This window comes from Panulirus ornatus, chromosome 9 (assembly GCF_036320965.1).
Source record: "Panulirus ornatus isolate Po-2019 chromosome 9, ASM3632096v1, whole genome shotgun sequence".
Taxonomy (NCBI): domain Eukaryota; kingdom Metazoa; phylum Arthropoda; class Malacostraca; order Decapoda; family Palinuridae; genus Panulirus; species Panulirus ornatus.
In genome coordinates this window covers 35,250,074-35,271,920 of record NC_092232.1, presented here as the reverse complement: position 1 = coordinate 35,271,920, position 21,847 = coordinate 35,250,074, and the positions used below count along the sequence as shown (strand labels likewise).

Below are 21,847 nucleotides of genomic sequence, written 5' to 3'. Positions count from 1 at the left end.
AAGGGGACACTGTTGACACTGTGAAGACCTGGTGACACAGCTGACACCCTGGAGACACTGCTGACTGTGTAACGACCTGGTGACACTGCTGACACCTAGGGGACACTGTTGACATTGTGACGACCTGGTGACACTGCTGATACCCTTGGGACACCGCTGACACCCAGGGGACACTGCTGATTGTGTGACGACCTGGTGACACTGCTGACACCCTGGGGACACTGCTGATTGTGTGACGACCTGGTGACACTGCTGACACCCAGGGGACACTGTTGACATTGTGACAACTTGGTGACACTGCTGACACCCTGGGGACACTGCTGATTGTGTGACGACCTGGTGACACAGCTGACACCCTGGGGACACTGCTGATTGTGTGACGACCTGGTGACACAGCTGACACCCTGGGGACACTGCTGATCGTGTGACAACCTGGTGACACTGCCAAAGCTGTTACTATCGCAATGCTGGTGCCCAAGGGACAAAGCTGACGCTGTGAGGTGACACTGCCGACGCCCAGGAGACATTGCTGACGTACTGACGATCTCAACACTGCTGACGTACTGACGATCTCAACACTGCTGACGTACTGACGATCTCAACACTGCTGACGTACTGACGATCTCAACACTGCTGACGTACTGACGATCTCAACACTGCTGACGTACTGACGATCTCAACACTGCTGACGTACTGACGATCTCAACACTGCTGACGTACTGACGATCTCAACACTGCTGACGTACTGACGATCTCAACACTGCTGACGTACTGACGATCTCAACACTGCTGACGTACTGACGATCTCAACACTGCTGACGTACTGACGATCTCAACACTGCTGACGTAATGACGATCTCAACACTGCTGACGTACTGACAATCTCAACACTGCTGACGTACTGACGATCTCAACACTGCTGACGTAGTGACGATCTCAACACTGCTGACGTAGTGACGACCTCAACACTGCTGACGTAGTGACGATCTCAACACTGCTGACGTACTGACGATCTCAACACTGCTGACGTAGTGACGATCTCAACACTGCTGACGTACTGACGATCTCAACACTGCTGACGTACTAACGATCTCAACACTGCTGACGTACTGACGATCTCAACACTGCTGACGTACTGACGATCTCAACACCGCTGACGTACTAGCGATCTCAACACTGCTGACGTACTGACGATCTCAACACTGCTGACGTACTGACGATATCAACACTGCTGACGTACTGACGATATCAACACTGCTTACGTACTGACGATATCAACACTGCTGACGTACTGACAATCTCAACACTGCTGACGTACCGACGATCTCAATACTGCTGACGTATCGACGATCTCAATACTGCTGACGTACTGACGATCTCAACACTGCTGACGTACTGACGATCTCAGCTGCTAACGTACTGACGATCTCAACACTGCTGACGTACTGACGATCTCAACTACTGACGATCTCAACACTGCTGACGACCATAGGACGCTGCTGACGCTAGGACGAACTGGTGACACTGCTGACAACCTTTGTCACTAAGGTCTCAGAGCTGGTGATACGGGGTCACCAGGTTCTCAGAACTACTGACACGGGGTCACCAGGTTCTCAAAAAGACTGATACGGTGTCAGTAAGGTTTCAGAGTCGCCAGTGTAGTGTCAGCAGACGTCCCTGGGTCAAAATATGATCAGATGTTTATATGACACAATCACTTTATCCTGTTGGTTCAACTGGTAGTTTGTTCTTGAAAAAATGTCTAGAAACAATAATGAATAATAATAATAGTAATAATAATAATAATAATAATAATAATAATAATAATAATAATAATAATGTAATAATGTAATAATAATAATAATAATAATAATAATGATAATAATAATAATAATAAGTAATAATAATAATAATAATAATAATAATAATAATAATAATAATAATAATTATTATTATTATTATTATTATTATTATTAATATATATATATATATATATATATATATATATATATATATATATATATATATATATATATATATATATATATATTATTTTATTTATTTTATTTTGCTTTGTCGCTGTCTACCGCGTTAGCGAGGTAGCGCAATGAAACAGACGAAAGAATGGCCCAACCCGCCCACATACACATGTATATACATACATACATGTCCACACATGCACAATATACATACCCATACATCTCAATGTACACATATATATACACAAGACATATACATATATACACATGTACACAATTCATACTGTCTGCCTTTATTTGTTCCCATTGCCACCTCGCCACACATGGAATAACAACCCCCTCCCCCCTCATGTGTGCGAGGTAGCGCTAGAAAAAACACCAAAGGCCCCATTCGTTCACACTCAGTCTCTAGCTGTCATGTAATAATGCACCGAAACCACAGCTCCCTTTCCACATCCAGGCCCCACACACTTTCCATGGTTTACCCCAGACGCTTCACATGCCCTGGTTCAATCCATTGACAGCACGTCGACCCCGGTATACCACACCGTTCCAATTCACTCTATTCCTTGCACGCCTTTCACCCTCCTGCATGTTCAGGCCCCGATCACTCAAAATCTTTTTCACTCCATCTTTCCACCTCCAATTTGGTCTCCCACTTCTCCTCGTTCCCTCCACCTCTGACACATATATCCTCTTGGTCAATCTTTCCTCACTCATTCTCTCCATGTGACCAAACCATTTCAAAACACCCTCTTCTGCTCTCTCAACCACACTCTTTTTATTTCCACACATCTCTCTCACCCCTACACTACTTCCTCAATCAAACCACCTCACACCACATATTGTCCTCAAACATCTCATTTCCAGCACATCCACCCTCCTGCACACAACTCTATCCATAGCCCACGCCTAGCAACCATATAACATTGTTGGAACCACTATTCCTTCAAACATACCCATTTTTGCTTTCCGAGATAATGTTCTCGACTTCCAAACATTCTTCAAGGCTCCCAGAATTTTCGCCCCCTCCCCCATCCTATGATTCACTTCCGCTTCCATGGTTCCATCCGCTGCCAGATCCACTCCCAGATATCTAAAACACTTCACTTCTTCCAGCTTTTCTCCATTCAAACTTACCTCCCAATTGACTTGACCCTCAACCCTACTGTACCTAATAACCTTGCTCTTATTCACATTTACACTTAACTTTCTTCTTTCACACACTTTACCAAATTCAGTCACCAGCTTCTGCAGTTTCTTACATGAATCAGCCACCAGCGCTGTATCATCAGCGAACAACAACTGACTCACTTCCCAGGCTCTCTCATCCACAACAGACTGCATACTTGCCCCTCTTTCCAAAACTCTTGCATTCACCTCCCTAACAACCCCATCCATAAACAAATTAAACAACCATGGAGACATCACACACCCCTGTTGCAAACCTACATTCACTGAGAACCAATCACTTTCCTCTCTTCCTACACGTACACATGCCTTACATCCTCGATAAAAACTTTTCACTGCTTCTAACAACTTGCCTCCCACACCATATATTCTTAATACCTTCCATAGAGCATCTCTATCAACTTTATCATATGCCTTCTCCAGATCCATAAATGCTACATACAAATCCATTTGTTTTTCTAAGTATTTCTCACATACATTCTTCAAAGCAAACACCTGATCCACACATCCTCTACCACTTCTGAAACCACACTGCTCTTCCCCAATCTGATGCTCTGTACATGCCTTCACCCTCTCAATCAATACCCTCCCATATAATTTACCAGGAATACTCAACAAACTTATACCTCTGTAATTTGAGCACTCACTCTTATCCCCTTTGCCTTTGTACAATGGCACTATGCACGCATTCCGCCAATCCTCAGGCGCCTCACCATGAGTCATACATACATTAAATAACCTTACCAACCAGTCAACAATACAGTCACCCCCTTTTTTAATATATATATATATATATATATATATATATATATATATATATATATATATATATATATATATATATATATCATCAGTGGTGTCTCCTCTCAGGACTGTCCATGTCTCGGGGATCCTCGGGAAGTCCATACATGGCGGAGGTGGGCACCAGCGTGGAGGAGGTGTGGGTGGTGCTGGGCGTCCTCTCCCAGTTCTCGAACGAGTCCTCGTGCGGCCTGGGCCACTCCATCTACAGCCAGGTAGTCGAGGACTCCGACTGGATCAAGAGCTGCGTCTTCGACAAGCGGTGCACCTGATGTGACAGCGAGAATGGGAACGAAGGTTGGTAACCCCTCGCGATGTGGTCTTTGTTTTGGTCGGATGTGAACGGTTGGTAGCCCTGGTGGTTGGTCTGTGGCGAGGGGTGTGACCCGCTGGTAGCTCTCCCTGGGATGTGGCAGTTCTCGCAGTGGTCTCTATGAGCTCGGGTGGGTTCGATGTGGTTTTGGTGCTGAAATACAACCGCCGGGGAACGAAGAATCACTGCTGGGGATAAGAGGTGAAGGTGGCGAGTGGAGGGCGGGATGTGATCCACTCAGTGGTGTGATCCTCACTCAGATGTCTTATTGTGGATGTCTTGCCTTGATGATCCATGGCTTCTGCTTCAGGTCAGTTCTCATGTGGCGTCCAGCAACGGTGCAGTTAGGCAGCCCACCCACCGTAACTCGTACGAGCTACTTAGTTATTCCTAGTCGTGCAAAACGCCAATGATAATATCACGTAATCACGCTTGCTTGGTACATCATTTTCTGTGACGACAGGTGGTTACGAGAGGAATGGAAAAGCCGGGTCGCTAACCCCAGTTAACATTAAGAAACTTAACTCATTTCGGGTGAACGTCACCTCTGCAAGGTGGCTAAGCTACCTGCATTATTCTTTCTCAGCATCTATTTTTCTAATCTTAAATCATTCTGTTCACATTTTTTATCCCTTGGCTTCCAATTTGTCCCTTGATTTGAAGACAAATATTCTTTCTAAAAACAACAACAGTACCTTAGTAGTATCTGTGTTTTTATGTTGGAGACTCCCGCCACAGACAGAAGTTCTCATATAGAAATACAAGGGTAATGAAAGGAAGAAAGGAGAAACGAGAAGTATTTTTGGAGAGATTGAAAGGTCGATCTTTTGATAAGTGATAGACCATAGTTACTGATAAAATCTTGAGAGGTTAGAGAGTTCCAAAGCTACAAGAAAGTTATCAAAACGGCCCACCCTTGAGTTACCACCGGCCACTCAGTAATCATGTGACGCACCAGCTTGCCGAGTATTGTGTGGTCTAGCTAGTGGTGGGGGCACACAAGCAGCCAGCTCTCGGGAGCAAAAACCGAAGTAATACCTATAGAAGAAGCTAAGTCAACCAAAATTACGGCGTAGGGCAAGTGAGTCAATTCTTGAAGTTAGCCTGAGAGAGTTGATAAGTCGGACCGCTTTAGACTTAACTCTGTCAAGTCGAGATACAGAGCTAGAACCAATCCAGATGCGAGAGTAGGACTCCAAACAAAGACGAATCAATCTTTTGAATAAACGGAGCAACTGCTCGGGAGGAAAGAGATTTCGAAATCTAAACAGAACTCCCAATTTCTTTGAGGCAGACTTTGTTAGTTCCGTAATGTGGGGTTTGCAAGATAGTGTGGATGTTATAGCTATACTAGTGTGTTCACTGAGTCAAGAGGTGGAGTTACAGATCCGCCAAGAGAGACAGGAAAACTGTGAGGAATTTTCGATAGACAGTTGGGCTAAAGCTAGTTCTTGGAGGCGTTAAACTTAACCAGATTTCGTCTTCCTCACTGAGATATCCTGTTCAAGTCTGAGTTTACTGAGGAAGTTGTATGAAGACGAGAGGGAAATCAAGTGATCGAATGAAAGGATGAGGATGAATGCAGTGTTGACTCATCAGCTTGTGAGGGCATTTGGTTATATGTAAAAAAAAAAAAAAAATGAAAAATTAGAAGAAAAGGTGTAGGGGACAAGACAAAACCTTGAGGGACACCGCTGTTGATGGAGAAAGATGCAGAGGCTGATCCGTTAATAACCGCGGAGATAGGTCGGCCATAGAAGCTTGATATGAGGGAGGGAAGCCAAAAGAGGGGAACTTAAGAGATGAGACCTTGATGCCACACCTTGTCAAAAGCTTTAGATATATCAAGGACAACTACATAGCATTCCCAAAAATCTTTCAGGGATAAAGACTAGACATTAGTAAGATAGGAAAGAATATTACTAGTGGATCTCGCCTCACGAAAGCCATACTGGTGATGAGAGAGAGAGAGAGAGAGAGAGAGAGAGAGAGAGAGAGAGAGAGAGAGAGAGAGAGAGAGAGAGAGAGAGAGAGAAGACTGTGAGATTCGAGATGTCTGAGGATGATGGACTTTGGAAATAGTAGATGTCAAAGCATGAGAATAATAGGTAGAGGGATTACAACGGTCACCCATCTTAAGGACGGAATGTATCCAAACATTCTTTTAAGAAGAAGGAAAAGCTCTGTTTAAAAAAAAAAAAAAATGGAACAGACGAACAAGCACTGGTACAAGCTCAGAAGCACGCTCTTTCAGTACACAGGGATGGATGGCATCAGGTCCATTAGCGTTGCTTGTGTCGAGAGAGAGAGAGAAGCGCTTTTCGCACAGTTTGAAGGTGGAGTTACAGGAGAAACGGGAACCAAAGACTTGATTTGTCTACGGGGGAGACAGCTATAGTACCGTCAGAACGGAGAAGTGAAGGAAAGGTAGGGTCACAGAAGTTATTAGAGACGCCCTTAGCTTAAGACCGGAAAGACTTGTTAGTGGAAGAAGAGGAGAGATTATCACAGTTACTTTAAATAAAGGAACGGTTTGCCTCACAGATAACGTACCTGCTATGATAAATGGTGAATAGGAGTTGGAGGAAGGAGAGTTTTTCCAAGTCCGACATGCCTCATCCCTTGTCTGAATGGTCTCAGAACAGGAACGGTTTAACCATGAATTGGATGAAGAGGTCGTCTTGGAGGAAGAAGCGATAAATGCTTCTATTTCCTAAACAATAACCTCCACTAAGGTTGTAGCGGAGACGGAAGCTTCACGACAAAAGAGACAGTTAATTTAACCAACAAAAGTCAGAAGAGAATTTTCGTAAATTATTTCAATCAAATTTGTTGAGATGTCAATATTTATGTTTAGAGGGGAAGGTGCTACAGGGGAAGGTGCCGTGAAAGTACAGAGATTGATGAGAGTGTGGTCAGGTGAACCAACTGAGGCGCGAGACTGTGTTGAACTACAGCACGAAGAATTATACGTCAAAACAAATCCAGAATATTAGGAGAGTGGTCATATGGTCCAGGAATATAGGTGGGGTGGGTGATCCTTTGATCTAGATCATTGTGAATGGAGAACGTGAGGGCTTCCATCCCCCACCATCCCGTATGGGAGCAATTCAACCATTCCCTATGGTGAACGTTGAAATCCCCGAGGTACAGGATCCCGGCTTGAGGGTCAGATGTCACAGGGTCATACCAGGAATTTAGATAATCGAAGAAAGATACAAAATGTGTAGAATTAGGAAAGCAGCAAGCGAAAACAAATAAAAACAGTGGTAACCGGGAGACTGACACTGAGCCACATAACATCATAGTTTAGGAATTCAAGGTCCTCAAGGCGTGCAACAGGCGTGTTGATGTTGGAATAAGTACAAACACCACCTTTGAACCGGAATCGTGAGCGGAGATTATAGCTGGGTATGGAAATGGGGCCAGTGAGAACATCATTAGACAACCAGGTCTCAGAGAGAAGCAAGATATTACATGTTGTTTGTGTAATTCATAAGATGTATGCACACAACACTAGGGGATACAGGTCCAATATCATTAATAGCTTTAGATTCTCGATTACATTGTTATTAACTTGTCAAAAACTCTTTCACTGAGAGAGGCAGCTAGGCATTGAGTGGGGCAGCTAGGCACTGAGAGAGGCAGCTAGGCACTGATAGAGGCAGCTAGGCACTGAGAGAGGCAGCTAGGCACTGAATGGGGCAGCTAGGCACTGAGTGGGGCAGCTAGGCACTGAGAGAGGCAGCTAGGCATTGAGAGAGGCAGCTAGGCACTGAATGGGGCAGCTAGGCACTGAGTGGGGCAGCTAGGCACTGAGAGAGGCAGCTAGGCATTGAGTGGGGCAGCTAGGCACTGAGAGAGGCAGCTAGGTACTGAGAGAAGGAGCTAGGCATCGAGTGGGGTCAGCTAGTCACCAAGGGCAGCAGGAAGACACTGAACCCTGACATGATCATGAGCGGGTCGATGCAATCCTGCTGATCGACTGCCTTATCTTCCCAGTTCGTGATGATGTCACTGTGGTAATTACGTCACCAGATGCCAGACACACCCCTCTACCTGACCCGCTCTTACAACCAGTGATCAGTCATACTGGGGTTTGTTGATCACAGATAATGATGACCCAGTCGTGGGAAGAGATAGGAATTTCGACTGTCTGAGAGTTCATGGCAAGTCTGCCTGTGATTGGCTAGTTGTTACTGGGGCGACAGGCCAGCGATGGGCGGCGCGCGCCACCACACATCTCTCCTTCCATTATCCCAGGACCAGCTTCCCGGGGGCCCGTAGTACCGAGGCTGACCAGCTTCCCAGGGGCCCTCAGTACCGAGGCTGACCAACTTCCCGGGGGCCCGCAGCACCGAGGCTGACCAGCTTCCCAGGGGCCCTCAGTACCGAGGCTGACCAGCTTCCCGGGGGCCCGCAGCACCGAGGCTGACCAGCTTCCCGGGGGCCCTCAGTACCGAGGCTGACCAGCTTCCCGGGGGCCCGCAGTACCAAGGCTGACCAGCTTCCCGGGGGCCCTCAGTACCGAGGCTGACCAGCTTCCCGAGGGTCCTCAGTACCGAGGCTGACCAGCTTCCCGGGGGCCCTCAGTACCGAGGCTGACCAGCTTCCCGGGGGCCCTCAGTACCGAGGCTGACCAGCTTCCCGGGGGCCCGCAGTACCGAGGCTGACCAGCTTCCCGGGGGCCCTCAGTACCAAGGCTGACCAGCTTCCCGGGGGCCCTCAGTACCGAGGCTGACCAGCTTCCCGGGGGCCCTCAGTACCCGAGGCTGACCAGCTTCCCGGGGGCCCTCAGTACCGAGGCTGACCAGCTTCCCGGGGGCCCTCAGTACCGAGGCTGACCAGCTTCCCGGGGGCCCTCAGTACCGAGGCTGACCAGCTTCCCGGGGGCCCGCAGCACCGAGGCTGACCAGCTTCCCTGGGGGCCCTCAGTACCGAGGCTGACCAGCTTCCCGGGGGGCCCTCAGTACCGAGGCTGACCAGCTTCCCGGGGGCCCTCAGTACCGAGGCTGACCAGCTTCTCGGGGGCCCGTAGTACCGAGGCTGACCGCTTCCCGGGGGCCCGCAGAACCGAGGCTGACCAGCTTCCCGGGGCCCTCAGTACCGAGGCTGACCAGCTTCCCGGGGCCCGCAGTACCGAGGCTGACCAGCTTCCCGGGGCCCTCAGTACCGAGGCTGACCAGCTTCCCGGGGGCCCGCAGTACCGAGGCTGACCAGCTTCCCGGGGGCCCGCAGTACCGAGGCTGACCAGCTTCCCGGGGGCCCTCAGTACCGAGGCTGACCAGCTTCCCGGGGGCCCTCAGTACCGAGGCTGACCAGCTTCCCGGGGGCCCTCAGTAATAGGGCTGACCAGCTTCCCGGGGGCCCTCAGGACCGAGGCTGACCAGCTTCCCGGGGGCCCTCAGGACCGAGGCTGACCAGCTTCCCGGGGGCCCTCAGTACCGAGGCTGACCAGCTTCCCGGGGGCCCTCAGTACCAAGGCTGACCAGCTTCCAGGGGGCCCTCAGTACCAAGGCTGACCAGCTTCCCGGGGGCCCGCAGTACCGAGGCTGACCAGCTTCCCGGGGGCCCTCAGTACCGAGGCTGACCAGCTTCCCGGGGGCCCGCAGTACCGAGGCTGACCAGCTTCCCGGGGGCCCTCAGTACCGAGGCTGACCAGCTTCCCGGGGGCCCGCAGTACCGAGGCTGACCAGCTTCCCGGGGGCCCGCAGTACCGAGGCTGACCAACTTCCAGGGGGCCCTCAGTACCGAGGCTGACCAGCTTCCCGGGGGCCCTCAGTACCGAGGCTGACCAGCTTCCCGTGGGCCCTCAGTACTAGGGCTGACCAGCTTCCCGGGGGCCCTCAGGACCGAGGCTGACCAGCTTCCCGGGGGCCCTCAGGACCGAGGCTGACCAGCTTCCCGGGGGCCCTCAGTACCAAGGCTGACCAGCTTCCCGGGGGCCCTCAGTACCAAGGCTGACCAGCTTCCAGGGGGCCCTCAGTACCAAGGCTGACCAGCTTCCCGGGGGCCCGCAGTACCAAGGCTGACCAGCTTCCCGGGGGCCCTCAGTACCAAGGCTGACCAGCTTTCCGGGGGCCCGCAGTACCAAGGCTGACCAGCTTCCCAGGGTTCCACAGGACCGAGCGTATAACTGAGGCACAAAGAAGGTAGAACTGGGGCACCAAGAGCCCAGAACTGGAACAATAAGAGCGTAGAACTGTGGCACCAGGAGCGTAGAATTGGGGTACCAAGTGCGTAGAACTGGGGCACCAGGAGCGTAGAATTGGGGTATCACGAGCCTAGAATTGGGGCACTAAGAGCGCAGAACTGTGGAACCTAGAGCGTTGAACTGGGGCACCAAGAGCCCAGAACTGGAACAATAAGAGCGTAGAACTGGGGCACTAAGTGCGTAGAACTGGGGCACCAGGAGCGTAGAATTGGGGTACCACGAGCCTAGAATTGGGGCACTAAGAGCGCAGAACTGTGGAACCTAGAGCGTTGAACTGGGGCGCCAAGAGCCCAGAACTGGAACAATAAGAGCGTAGAAGTGGGGCACCAAGTGCGTAGAACTGGGGCACCAAGATCGTAGAATTGGGGCACCAAGAGCGTAGATCTGGAGCATAAAGAGCACAGATCTGGGGCACTAGGAGCGTAGAATTGGGGCACCAAGAGCTTAGAACTGGGGCACCAAGAGCCCCGAACTGGGGCACTAAGAGCGTAGTTCTCTCCTCCCATAGTATACAATTATTATTATTTATTATTATACTTTGTCGCTGTCTCCCGCGTTTGCGAGGTAGCGCAAGGAAACAGACGAAAGAAATGGCCCAACCCCCCCCCCCCCATACACATGTATATACATACGTCCACACACGCAAATATACATACCTACACAGCTTTCCATGGTTTACCCCAGACGCTTCACATGCCTTGATTCAATCTACTGACAGCACGTCAACCCCGGTATACCACATCGCTCCAATTCACTCTATTCCTTGCCCTCCTTTCACCCTCCTGCATGTTCAGGCCCCGATCACACAAAATCTTTTTCACTCCATCTTTCCACCTCCAATTTGGTCTCCCTCTTCTCCTCGTTCCCTCCACCTCCGACACATATATCCTCTTGGTCAATCTTTCCTCACTCATTCTCTCCATGTGCCCAAACCACTTCAAAACACCCTCTTCTGCTCTCTCAACCACGCTCTTTTTATTTCCACACATCTCTCTTACCCTTACGTTACTCACTCGATCAAACCACCTCACACCACACATTGTCCTCAAACATCTCATTTCCAGCACATCCATCCTCCTGCGCACAACTCTATCCATAGCCCCCGCCTCGCAACCATACAACATTGTTGGAACCACTATTCCTTCAAACATACCCATTTTTGCTTTCCGAGATAATGTTCTCGACTTCCACACATTCTTCAAGGCCCCCAGAATTTTCGCCCCCTCCCCCACCCTATGATCCACTTCCGCTTCCATGGTTCCATCCGTTGCCAGATCCACTCCCAGATATCTAAAACACTTCACTTCCTCCAGTTTTTCTCCATTCAAACTCACCTCCCAACTGACTTGACCCTCAACCCTACTGTACCTAATAACCTTGCTCTTATTCACATTTACTCTTAACTTTCTTCTTCCACACACTTTACCAAACTCAGTCACCAGCTTCTGCAGTTTCTCACATGAATCAGCCACCAGCGCTGTATCATCAGCGAACAACAACTGACTCACTTCCCAAGCTCTCTCATCCCAACAGACTTCATACTTGCCCCTCTTTCCAAAACTCTTGCATTTACCTCCCTAACAACCCCATCCATAAACAAATTAAACAACCATGGAGACATCACACACCCCTGCCGCAAACCTACATTCACTGAGAACCAATCACTTTCCTCTCTTCCTACACGTACACATGCCTTACATCCTCGATAAAAACTTTTCACTGCTTCTAACAACTTTCCTCCCACACCATATATTCTTAATACCTTCCACAGAGCATCTCTATCAACTTTATCATATGCCTTCTCCAGATCCATAAATGCTACATACAAATCCATTTGCTTTTCTAAGTATTTCTCACATACATTCTTCAAAGCAAACACCTGATCCACACATCCTCTACCACTTCTGAAACCACACTGCTCTTCCCCAATCTGATGCTCTGTACATGCCTTCACCCTCTCAATCAATACCCTCCCATATAATTTACCAGGAATACTCAACAAACTTATACCTCTGTAATTTGAGCACTCACTCTTATCCCCTTTGCCTTTGTACAATGGCACTATGCACGCATTCCGCCAATCCTCAGGCACCTCACCATGAGTCATACATACATTAAATAACCTTACCAACCAGTCAACAATACAGTCACCCCCTTTTTTAATAAATTCCACTGCAATACCATCCAAACCTGCTGTTGTATATCACGCATTCCCCAGCGGTGTTTACAGTATGCTTAATGTAACTCTTCGTCAGAAATGATTTTATTAAAGTGTTTATGAGAAGGAAGATTCGAGAATAGTTAAGTCAATGGGAACAAATACACAAATGCAATATTATGTGATACTACCAATTAATTCCAAAGATATGGTATGAGAACACATGAATAAAAAACAAAACAAAATCTACCGTGAATATTACACGGGTGATAACACTCCTGGTGATGGCTTGTGATACATGAGAGGGGTTCTGTACAAATGATCCTTTGGTGGTTGGCAATCACGAAGCCTGTACCAGCGTCCACATCACGACCCGCGGGCCAACACACTGTCAGTACGGAACAATACCAGTTAACGTGCTGTAGGTCAGCAACACCAGAACAGATAGCGTTTAAAGGCAGAGATCACAGCCAGCTTAATGCGTATGATTCAGAGACAACGAGAATACGAATCACAGAGAAACTGTAGAGAATTATTGTATCCCACAGAAACAAAAAAATTAACAGAACTACAATATTCTGAGCTAGTTGGTAACATTCACACCCAATAATGAATTATACGCGCTGTCATTCCACATATGTATTCCCCAAGTTTTATCATTACTTGTCTCTAAGAAATTCTTCCTTAACTCTTACGGAAATCCCATCTAATTCCAGGAGAATTATAAGTTATTATTTCCATCTATTTATAACAGGAACACCGGTCGTGAGTTACACAAAATACTTTTTGAAAATGATGTGAGAGATTAACAATTACGACATAAAAAAGAAAAATATACTGTAAGATGACTCCCTGGTAAAATATCAGTATATTTCTACAATCATACAATATTCTGAACGAGTAATATACATTGACTAAAATACACTTGACTGATGAGTACGCACGTACGTGTAAACAAACCTTCATTCAAATCTCCCAAAACATAACTTGCCACACCACACAAGATGTGTACGTTTCTATACCATTATGTGCTGCCTTCTCATGTATCAGTACGAAGTTAATCACACACATTTAGGCGCTGCGCTAACACTGCTGGGTTGGTAGAGCTCCATTGTCAACACTAAGGCAGAGAGAGGTGTGTGGAGGATCATGCCTCCCTCCACCACACCAAGCTTCAAGACTTCCCCATCTGTAGGGGGTAACCCACAGGATGTAATACCATGTCATGTTACTTTTCTATATAGATCACCTTTATTCTGAGCGTAATTTCTCTCAAGTCATACACACACACACACACACACACACACACACACACAACATATATATATATATATATATATATATATATATATATATATATATATATATATATATATATATATATATATATATATATATATACTTTGTTGCTGTATCCCGCGTTAGCGAGGTATCGCAAGCAAACAGACGGAAGAATGGCCCAAACCACCCACATGCACATGTATATACATACACGTCCACATACACATATATACATACCTATACATCTCAACGTATACGTATATATACACACACAGACATACACATATGTTCACATGTACATAATTCATACTGTCTGCCCTTATTCTCTCCTGTCGCCATCCCGCCACACATGAAGTGACAACCCCCTCCCCCCTCATGTGCAAGAGGTAGCACTAGCAAAAGACAGCTAGGGCCACATTCATTCACACTCAGTCTCTAGCTGAAACCACACCTCCCTTTCCACATCCAGGCCCCACACACTTTCCATGGTTTACCCCAAACGCTTCACGTGCCCTGCTTCAATCCATTGACAGCACGTCGACCCCGTTATATCATATCGTTCTAATTCACTCTATTCCTTGCACGCCTTTCACCCTCCTGCATGTTCAGGCCCCGATCGCTAAAAATCTTTTTCACTCCATCCTTCCACCTCCAATTTGGTCTCCCACTTCTCCTCGTTCCCTCCACCTCTGACACATATATCCTCTTTGTCAATCTTTCCTCTCATTCTCTGCATGTGACCAAACCATTTCAATACACCCTCTTCTCCTTTCTCAACCACACTCTTTTTATTACCACACATCACTCTTACCCTTTCATTACTTACTCGATCAAACCACCTCACACCACATATTGTCCTCAAATATCTCATTTACAACACTTCCACCCTCCTCCGCACAACCCTATCTATAGCCCATGCCTCGCAACCGTATAGCATTGCTGGAACCACTGTTCCTTCAATCATACACATTTATGTTTTCGAGATAATGTTCTCGCTTTCCACACATTTTTCAACGCTCCCAGAACTTTCGCCCCCTCCCCCACCCTGTGACAATTCCGCTTCCATGGTTCCATCCGCTGCCAAACCCACTCCCAGATATCTAAAACACTTTACTTCCTCCAGTTTTTCTTCATTAAAACTTACTTCCCAGTTGACTTGACCCTAAACCCTACTGTACCTCATAACCTTGCTCTTATTCTCATTTACTCTCAGCTTCCTTCTTCCATGCACTTTACTAAACTCTGTCACCAGCTTCTGTAGTTTCTCACCCGAATCAGCCACCAGCGCCGATCATCGGCGAACAACAACTGAATCACTTCCCAAGCCCTCTCATCAACAACAGACTGCATACTTGCCTCTCTCTCTCAAAAACTCTTGCATTCCCCTCCCTAACAACCCCATCCATATACACACTGAACAACCATGGAGACATCACGCACCCCTGCCGCAAACCGACATTCACTGAGAACCAATCACTTTCCTCTCTCCTACTCGTATACATACCTTACATCCTCGATAAAAACATTTCACTGATTCTAGCAACTTGCCTCCCGCACCATATACACTTAATGCCTCCCACAAAGCATCTCTATCAACTCTATCATACGCCTTCTCCAGATCCATAAATACTACATACAAATCCATTTGTTTTTCTAAGTACTTCTCATATACATTCTTCAAAGCAAACACCTAACCCACACGTCCTCTACCACTTCTGAAACCACACTGCTCTTCCCCAATCTGACGCTCTGTGCATGCCCTTCACCCTCTCAATCAATACCCTCCCATATAATTTCCCAGAAAAACTCAACAAACTTATACCTCTGAAATTTGAACACTCACTTTTATCCCCTTTGCCTTTGTATAATGGCACTATACATGCATTCCGCCAATCCTCAGGCACCTCACCATGAGCTATACATACATTGAATATCCTCACCAACCAGTCAATAACACAGTCACCCCCCTTTTTTTTTAATAAATTCCACAGCAATACCATCCAAACCCGCCGCCTTGCCGGCTTTCATCTTCTGCAAAGCTTTCACTACCTCTTCTCTGTTTACCAAATCATTCTCCCCGACTCTCTCACTTCGCACACCACCTCGAACAAAACACCCTATAGCTGCCACTCTATCATCTAACACATTCAACAAACCTTCAAAATACTCACTCCATCTCCTCACGTCACCACTACATGTTATTACCTCCCCATTAGCCCTCATCACCAATGTTCCCATTTGTTCTCTTGTCTTACGCACTTTATCTACTTCCTTCCAAAACATCTTTTTAATCTCCCTAAAATTTAGTGATACTCTCTCTCCTCAACTCTCATTTGCCCTCTTTTTCATTTCTTGCACCTTTCTCTTGACCTCCTGCCTCTTTCTTTTATATATCTCCCAGTCATTTGCACTATTTCCCGGCAAAAATCGTCCAAATGCCTGTCTCTTCTCTTTCACTAATAATCTTACTTCTTCATCCCACCACTCACTACCCTTCCCAATCTGCCCACCTCCCACGTTTCTCATGCCACAAGCATCTTTTGCGCAAGCCATCACTGCTTCCCTAAATACATCCCATTCCTCCCCCACTCCCCTTACGTCCTTTGCTCTCACCTTTTTTCCATTCTGCACTCAGTCTCTCCTGGTACTTCCTCACACAAGTCTCTTTCCCACGCTCACTTACTCTCTTCACCCCATCATTCTCTCTTCTTTTCTGAAAACTTCTACAAATCTTCACCTTCGCCTCCACATGATAATGATCAGACATCCCTCCAGTTGCACCTCTCAGCACATTAACATCTAAATGTCTCTCTTTCACGTACCTATCAATTAACACGTAATCCAATAACGCTCTCTGACCATCTCTCCTACTTACATACGTATACTTATGTATATCTCTCTTTTTAAACCAGGTATTCCCAATCACCAGTCTTTTTTCAGCACACAAATCTACAAGCTCTTCACCATTTCCATTTACAACAGTGAACACCCCATGTACACCAATTATTCCCTAAGTGCCATATTACTCACCTTTGCATTCAAATCACCTATCACTATAACCCGGTCTCGTGCATCAAAACTAGTAAGACACTCACTCAGCTGCTCCCAAAACACTTGCCTCTCATGATCTTTCTTCTCATTCCCTGGTGCATATGCACCAATAATCACCCATCTCTCTCCATCTACTTTGATTTACCCATATCAATCTAGTTTACTTTCTTACACTCTGCCACATACTCTAACAACTCCTGTTTTAGGAGTAGTGCTACTCCTTCCTTCGCTCTTGTCCTCTCAATAACCCCTGACTCGACTCCCAAAACTTTCCCAAACCACTCTTCCCCTTTACCATTGAGCTTCGTTTCCCTCAGAGCCAAAAGATCCAGGTTCCTTTCCTCAAACATACTACCTATCACTCCTTTTTTTCTCATCTTGGTTACATCCACACACATTCAGACACCCCAATCTGAGCCTTCGAGGAGGATGAGAACTCCCCGCGTGACTCCTGTTCCCCCTTTTAGAAAGTTAAAATACAGGGAGGGGAGGGTTTCTAGCCCCTGCTATATATATATATATATATATATATATATATATATATATATATATATATATATATATATATATATTGTTACGAACTCAATACTTATTCGAGCAAGGTCGCCAGTGACATATATATGTTACAAATACTATACTGATCCTTGTCTTTGCAAGGACGTTAGATTTGTTATGTTGCACAACTCAGGATAACACTATCTTAACGTTATGGGATTACATTAAAGACCAGGGTTCAATCTACATATAATACAAGAAATAAGAACACAAAATGACAAGCAAATTGATCGGGTACAAATACTTTTGTTAACACTTGACATTCAGTATTCCACATTCTACATTCCAAGTAAGATTTCAAACCAGATCTCTTTCCTTTATGACAATTTGACCGATAACATTACACTTAGTTAGACCCTTTTATAACGAGTTATAATTCTATGATACTCAATTATGACAGACAAAACAAATGTAGGGTCTGTATCGCACTGCACTCGGATAACGGGCTTACAGCAGGGGGGGACACCGCTCACCTCGCTGGGCTAGAGAGAGAGAAATCGAATTTCAGCGGGTGTCAGGGGTATTTATTACATGTAAAGATACAACACTACCCTTGATTGGCTATGGGAACTAGGAGCATTTGTGATTGGTTGGAGTATCCCAAAGTCCGACCCTCATCTAGCGTGATTTCAAACTCGTTTTTGTTCCCTTGTTCGTCGTGAACAAGGGAACAAAAACGAGTGTACGGGATGACACCCCGTAGCTGGCCCCACGCCTTCACCTGACGCCAATGATAAGGGTTTGGGTGCTGGAGGACTGGTAAATATCTGCTTCAAAGCAGGATTACTAAGACAAATAACACGGTCAGGGAAGTGAGGTCCGAGCCGAGAGCAACAACACCCTACACCAAGGCACACCATACACAGACACACCATACATATATACGAACATGTGGGCACATACACCATGTTCGTAACAATATACACACACACTCACCACTAGGAGAAGGAAACACGAGAATTCTGGGCGCTTTCGTGTATTAAACACACCTTTATCAGCTTAGTTACACAGTGAGAAAACAGATACAATAGAGGTCATGTACACAAAACCGGAGGAAACCTGGAATGGGGACATTTAACTTTGTAATTAGGGAGAAGCGAGGTTGGCACAAGGGTCTGCGTGCCCTACCCTCTGTCATCTCCCGGATGACCTCACTCAGGTAAAACTGTACACAAGAGTGACTTAATACAACATAATCTCATGGACAGTTGATAACACGATTTACAATTTTCCTTACAATAAAGGGATCTAATTTGTTCACGTCTTGACTGATAGTGAATATATTATCATCATGGTGTTTCACTGTGCTAGAGTCTATTTCTTTCATTCCTATCACTCGAGAGAAGTGAAAGGGACAGATATAGTCCCAACAATTCTATATGGATGCGGAGGAGGGTGGATGTGTAGGAATTAACTGTTTGAGGACAATATGTGGTGTGAGGTGATTTGATCAAGTAATGAAAGGGTCAGAGAGATGTATGGTAATATAGGTAATATAAAGACTGCGGTTGAGGGTGTGCTGAAATGGTTGGGACGTGGAGAATATGACTGAGGAAATGTTGACAAGGAAAATACATTTGTTAGAAGTCGAGGGAACAAGGAGAATGGGGAGACCAAATTGGATATGGATGGATGGATGGAGTGAAACAGATTTTGATTCATAGGGGCATGAGCATGAAGGAGGGTCAGAGGCGTGATTGGGATCGAGTGAATTGGAACGGTTTGGTATACAGGGGGTCGACGTGATGGGCAACGAACTGAACCAGGGGATGTGAAGCGCCCGAGGTAAACAGCAAACTGCTGCTTCATACATATGATCAGTGTGTGGCCGTTGGTAACTCAAGGTAAACCGTTTCTTTCCCTTCACCTCGAAGCTTTGGAACTCTACCTTCTCATGTCTTTCCCAACAACTATGACCAGGCACATTTTAAAAGGCAGGCTTTTCACTTCCTTTCAAATGTGAAGATATTTGCCTGTTAGTTTTCTTGCCCCTTCATATTTTCCCTGTGTCAATTAAGGCTCGGCCTTTATGCGAACTTTGGTCCTTGACTGGAACCTCCAACGTAAAAGAAAAATTATATGCATATTTGGACAATGCGTATTAACAGAGTGGTAAGCACGTAAACGCTCTGCATCGCTATGAATTAAAGTTTTAAATTAAAGCTAAAAAGGAGTATGCGATTAATATATAATGAAGGAAAACGTTCACATGCAGATTACGGCATCATGAAAATCGCCTCAATCACTGCTGGTGTCCAATATGGTCCTTATTCTGAACATTTAAAGCAGAGGCCCAAAAAAGGCCAAAGCCCCACTGATGATAGGCAGTATTCATTATCGCGGTTTACAGTGAAGAACATAACATTGTAAGAAAGTAATGGCTAATAATAATGGGTAGACTAATAATGAGCCTATTATCATTATAATTCTTAATGGACTATTGTTTAAATAATTTATAAATGTTATTCATTGGGTACTTACCGATCGGTTCTTCATTAATGATAATGTCTACTGTGGGTAACGTACTGGCTATGAAATGGCTATGTGATCTAGCACTGAGAAGACGACTGTCACAGCACTGGTTTTTTGTTGTTTGTTTTTACATTATCAAAACCATTAATCAACTATCATTTTCTCGTTTCACTATAAAGTCTGGTATACGCTCCAACTACTGCGTTTGGATGTTGTGAGGTACTAGGCTCATCCCTCACGTCACTATAATCACTTAAGCACCATAAACCACAAGTAAAATCTCCCTTACTCGCAACGCGGGACGAGAGCTGAAAGTCTGTTTATGCTGGCCGGGTAAGTGGGTAGGAAGGAACATACATACTACACAAACTGGCTCGTTAAAAATGTGTCGCGTGCGGTGATTGGCCGCAAGTAAGCAAGATGTCCTATGATTGGCCGGCTCCCGGTTGTTTACACTCCCAAGCATATAAGGCGAGATATCTCCACTATCTCCACCCGTTTAGATACTATAGACCTTATTTTCTATGACAATATGGTATCTCGGTTGTCATTGTGAAAAGGAAGAGTTTGAGGATTGTATGGTATACTTGACTCATATTTTTTGGCCATAATGATACTAATGATATTATCAGTTACAATCATTGTTATCTACATTATCATACACATTCAGGATCCCTTTCTTATCCAGTGGCTCCTGTAGCATGGGCAGGTTGTACAACTCTGAAGCGAGTTCGCTTGACAAGACTGTCAAATGATGATACAGCCTCGCCAAAGTGAATTTTCACTGGCGATGTAACGCCAAGCAGCCAGATCCCAGTAACACCCACCCACACATGCATGTGTGCGCGTGTATGTAGTGCAGTTAATAAACATTTTGTGCTTGAATCCAGGTCTGGGTGTGTCTGTGTGATTAATGAATGGATTTACATACGTAAAATGAAGACATGTCCAAAACCATAGGACTCAGGTCATAAGAGGCAACACTTCCAGAAGTTGAAACTATTCACAGTATTACCCTGTTGTTGTTACCTATTTGTGCTCTAAGGTGGAAGCTGAATAAATGTGGAGCTCTGCCTCTTATCACTGAAGCTTCCTGGGATAGTCGTATAATATTTAATTAGCCTAGTTAGTCTGGGAACTTTCTGGGGTAGTGGTATTTACTTAGCCTAGCTTAGTCTGTCGTCAACTTTATTCTTTCATCAAAAAATGTCAGGCTCGTGGCCAGCTGTCAAGAGGTTACTTTCTGTATGTCTTCAGGTCGGTTACTGCTGTACATATCTGTAGTTATTCTTATTTTGTTGAACGTATTTGTGACATTTCTGATATAATTACCATTCGGCAGTCGATAATTCACCAATGTAGCAACGTACAACATACATACGTAATTCACCTTTTGTGAATCATTATTATTCGTCCATCCACTCGTCCTCACAGGGGATGTTGTTGGCGGCGAGTGTCTTCCGTAGTCTGGCGATGACATCTCGAGAGTTCTGCAGTTCCGCCTCCAGGTCGAGCCGCCGCTGCCGCTCCCGCTGCAGTCGACGCTGAGACACCCGCCGAACCTGCAGGAGGAAGGCTGCCCCAGGCATGACCCCCAACGTCAGTGTTTGTTTACGAATGATTTATTTTTAAAAGACTTGTTGAACTACTGAGACCCGTGAAGCTAAAATATATATTGTTCTTTTCCTAAATTGACAAATTTGTAAGTAATATTACCCCAAACGATGATGTTGATTGATTGAAATATAGTTTACACTAAAACTGATATGAACTAATGATAATTCCAAATAAATTGACATGTATTTTATGCTTTTATTTATTACAATCCATGA

General features: G+C 45.8%; 1 protein-coding gene across 1 annotated transcript in view; it reads left to right on the top strand.

The window, feature by feature from the left end:
* LOC139750333 (transmembrane protease serine 5-like) overlaps positions 1-21,822 on the top strand; it is a 57,762-nt gene extending 35,940 nt beyond the window's left edge. The window contains exons 11-12 of the mRNA XM_071665012.1: positions 4,041-4,268; positions 21,450-21,822. Of these exons, the coding sequence (XP_071521113.1) occupies positions 4,041-4,243 (203 nt within the window). The 3' untranslated portion in view covers positions 4,244-4,268; positions 21,450-21,822. The remainder of the gene's footprint in view (positions 1-4,040; positions 4,269-21,449) is intronic.
* Positions 21,823-21,847: the final 25 nt, after the last annotated feature.